This window comes from Pteronotus mesoamericanus, unplaced genomic scaffold, assembly GCF_021234165.1.
Source record: "Pteronotus mesoamericanus isolate MK-2021 breed Mesoamerican mustached bat unplaced genomic scaffold, CSHL_Meso_final contig_272, whole genome shotgun sequence".
NCBI classification, from domain to species: domain Eukaryota; kingdom Metazoa; phylum Chordata; class Mammalia; order Chiroptera; family Mormoopidae; genus Pteronotus; species Pteronotus mesoamericanus.
This window is the reverse complement of record NW_026555116.1, coordinates 544,586-548,763: the sequence shown is the minus strand read 5'-3', so window position 1 is coordinate 548,763 and position 4,178 is coordinate 544,586. Positions and strand designations below refer to the sequence as shown.

Below are 4,178 nucleotides of genomic sequence, written 5' to 3'. Positions count from 1 at the left end.
TTTGTTGTTGTTCCTTCGACTTTCACAGAGATATATCAAAAGGTAGGATATTTGGGGTGTTGGAATAATGCTGGGTCAGTGGGTTTGGGGAATTTTAGTCATAACAATTAAAAAATTAAAAAGAGGATATAGAGATTTTTTTTCCGTTGAGCTTCCATTCTCACAAGGACCAGTAACATCCTCACTCCTGTGACTCGGCACAGAGAACCGTTCTCACCGTGGATGGACAGCACGTGGAGTCCAGCTTTGTGCAGTTTACATTGAGTGGCAGAGCTGAAAAACGGAGCTGAGCTTCACCCAGACACTGTGAACCCTCTCCTCATCTGTGCTGTCTATAATTTGACTGGCTCACACGCTCACTGGTCTCCTTTCTTAAGGGCTCGCTCAACCCTCAGAACCATGATGAAGTTATTTTTTGTAAAGCCTGCCTTGCCCCCTAGGGGCCCAAAGCCATCAGTAAAGAGGACTTTAGACCTGCTGACTCACCAGTCACACTGCCCCAGCCTCACTCACTCCTGGTTTCCTGATGGAGGAAATGCAGATCCTTAGAAAACAAAGTAACTCCCTACACTGAAAGGAGATAAAAAATGAACCAAATCTACCTATATGATCTTATTGACTAATGTTACCCCAATACATTTAATTTAAGAGAGAACCAAATGCCACTTTTCAAGTGTTATTTCATGAAAGTTATTTCTATAAAGATTTTATTTATTTGCTTTTAGAGAGGAGAAGAGAAGGAGAAAGGGAGGGAAAGAAACATCAATGTGTGTTTGCCCCTTCTGGGGACCTGGCCTGGAGCCCAGCCATGTGCCCAAGGCTGGAAATCAATCCAGGGACCTTTGATACACAGGCCACCACTCAGTCCACTGAGCCACACCAGCCAGTGCTAACAATTAATATTTAAAATAATTTCATAAGTCACATCTTGTGCTTTTTACCTGTTCAACTGAGATTGTAATGAATCTTTAAAAGTTTATTGAACTTTTAGTGTGAGTGAAATAATTAACTAAAAGTTAAGAATATATAAAAGTGAATAACATCCAATGTACAGGCCCCTGGGGAAGACAAAAACGACGTAACCACAATGGGGTCAGACAGTGACCCCAAGGGGACCGGACACTCAGGGATGTGGTCCCAGAGGACAGCGGCTTACACCTGCGAAGGTGGACAAAATCTTAGGAAGAACGTTGGTGCCATTTTCTCCTTTTCCCCCTTATTAGGGAGGAAAAAATATATGAATAAACCTTTATAATGGCTTATGACTATTTATCAACTTTAACAAGAGTTAAAAGTGAATATATGAATTATTAAAAGTAATAACACATTATATATACACTAAAACCCCTTTGAATACCACCCTCAATTCCCACTCTTCCATCACTTATCACTCCAATTCTTTCTTCATCCTGACCAATTTGGAGTTGATACGTTTAGGTTTTATTACTAAAAATTTAAATATACAGAAAACATATAGTATTTTCTTTATGTTTTATTATAATACAAACAGACATGTTGTGCATACATTGCTGTAACTTGTTTTATAAACTCGATAATAAAGTTAAGTCTATGTTAACGCACACAGGTCCTTCTACTATAGCATTTCCCGTATTATGGATATACTACTGTGTAAATAGCCCTTCCCCAAAGGACACACTCTTAAAATGTTGATTCTTATATATAAAACTCCACACTACAACAAACCTTTCTGAGCATTCACCCTTATTTCCATGAGCACATGATTCTCCAGGAGCACAGACTAGGATGAAGCGGAGGAGTGAGCCCTGAGGATAGTGTGTGAGAGTCACCCCAGGCAGAGAGAGGGAAGTTCGCGGACAAAAGCTCTGAGGGAGAAAGGAGCAAAGTCCTGTTCTGATTATTGTGTTGGATGGTTCTCTATTTTATGCTTCTAATGTACATTGGAACTATAGTTTAGGAGCTGACTTGATATACTCTCTGAAATTACTGTCCTAATATACAGCTGGTGCGTCACTTGTTCAATCAGCCACTGAGGTCATTCTAAATATAGTAACGTTGCAAGAGGAAAAAGTAATCCAAAGGAAAGATATAGGAAGAGGAAATGTTATAGAATAACACACACAGAGAAACAACTTAAAGATAAAAGTCTAAGAAGAGAAAACGCGTTACTTTTTTCACATCAGCAGAGAGAACAAAGAAATTGTCAATGCCACAGAAGACAGACTAAAAAGAGAAGAAAAAAGCAAGAACATGAGAAGCAAAACCAAAACATTAGCAATAGGTCGTAATATATAAGTAAATAAAACTATATAGAAGTAGTTATTTGATTAAATCAAAATTCAAAAACTCTTGCTGAACATTGCTTAAGAGAAAATCCTAAAGAAAAACACCAAGAAACCTAAACACATAGGATGGGATTCTTCCAGATGCCCCTGTGTGAGGGGAATGAAGGCCCTCCCTTCCGCCGACCCACTGTATCCACCGCAGCCTGAAAGAGACAACCCAAGGGAAGGCTGATTCTGCTGAAGGGGCCAGAGGACGCCAAGAGAACACCAAGTCAGTGAGCAAAGTTGACTCCTACAAGGCGGGATCTAGGAAAAAAGACTAAAGATGGCGTCCCCAAAAGTTAATATTCAGATAGAAAATGAAAATGGAAGGAAAGCTGACACAGACAAAACAGGAAAGAGAAATTAAGATTTACAGGAAAGGATGACATCAAAAATTTTATAAAAACCTATACTTTTAATGACAAAAAATAGAAAAGCCAAGTGTCCATAACAGCTAGTACGTACCTATCAGTGGTCCTGCAACACTCGTTCTTTCACAACTCGGAATCTTTTATGAACTCTCTATAAAGGCATATTTCCCTCTAAACCTTCTCAAAACACATCAAAGATGAGAAACCCTCATGATCAAAACTGTGTGTATATTTTTGTGCAAACTCTTCAGTAAAAAGTTGAACCCAGGCAGGGTGTAAGGGTCTTGCTTATATACCTCATTTTATTTACAGCGAGACGCACTTTTGATATCTTATTATATAAAATATAACATAAAAAAAGTTTACAAGCATACAATATCCTAAACATTTTAATACTTTATCTATTTTTATTTCCATGTTCTAGTGCATTATTTCCTAAATGGAAACATTCCTTTGTATTCAATATCCTTGTATATATGGAAGTCTAATTTGCCTAAAAACTCTATTAATGTGCTCAAAAGATTGGAAATTTGTGTTAAGTGTACTGTGTTCTGATGTTAAATAAGAAGATCCACCAGAGGGGATCACACAGTCATAGTCACTCAGCAGCCTGAGTTTGTGCTCAGCTCCCCCTGCAGTTTCTGTCACTGTGTCAATCAGAGCACAGAAGTACGTTGCCGAATCTGACTCCTGGACTGAGGCTTTCTCCAAGTGGAAGGAGTTTGGTTCTTTGCGATATGTGGCTTCAAAACCGCCGTTGCTTCCCTTCTCATTGGCCCTTGCGGCTCTCAGGAGGAACTGTGGGCCATCTCCAGGATACTGAACGTACCAGAAGAGAGTGGGATAACCTGGGGCTTCATAGGAGCAGTTCACAGTCAGGGAATCCCCTTTAAGCAGGGTCACTTGGCCTTCCGTCTGGGTCACTGAGTCTCCATGTGTTCGTCCTGGGGAAAAATAAAACTCTGCCACCTTAGATATAAAGCTCTCAAATGAAATCAAAGTTTAAAAACTTGCTGATAGAAGGAAGAATCCATTTTTAAGAGGCATGTTACTTACCAAGCACTAAGAGTACCACAGTCACTAAGCCTGGGGCAGAGTTCATCTCCGCAGTGTTGCCTGAATAATGTTCTTGACACTGCACAGGAGGAAATGTTGGACTCACTGGGAAATGCTAAGTCAAAGCCTACATTTCACCAGGAAATGTGTTTATATTACGAAGCACCACCCCCTGGTGGACAGGAACTGACATGGGATGAATGTTTTTTAGATTCTCCCCAAAAGCAGTATGTTCTCCTCTGTGACATTATTTATGAAGCACATGTCTGTCTTCAGGGGATGTTAGAAATCTGAACAACTGCCCTCAGCTGTCAGGGGTTCTTTTTCTTTAGGACAATGCCCAATATTGAAGTACTTTAACATAGCAGGCAGGGTATTTCTGTAGAAGACATCGATTTTCTTGAGCATTTTAATATAGTACATTACATTCTCATGTGTCTACTGT

General features: G+C 39.7%; 1 gene segment (V, D, J or C); it reads right to left on the bottom strand.

The window, feature by feature from the left end:
* Positions 1-356: 356 nt before the first annotated feature.
* On the bottom strand, positions 357-3,812 carry LOC129071915 (T cell receptor alpha variable 9-2-like). The segment is given in 3 exon segments: positions 357-436; positions 3,223-3,621; positions 3,734-3,812. Coding segments are annotated over 3 exon segments (525 nt in total).
* Between the last annotated feature and the right edge of the window lie 366 nt (positions 3,813-4,178).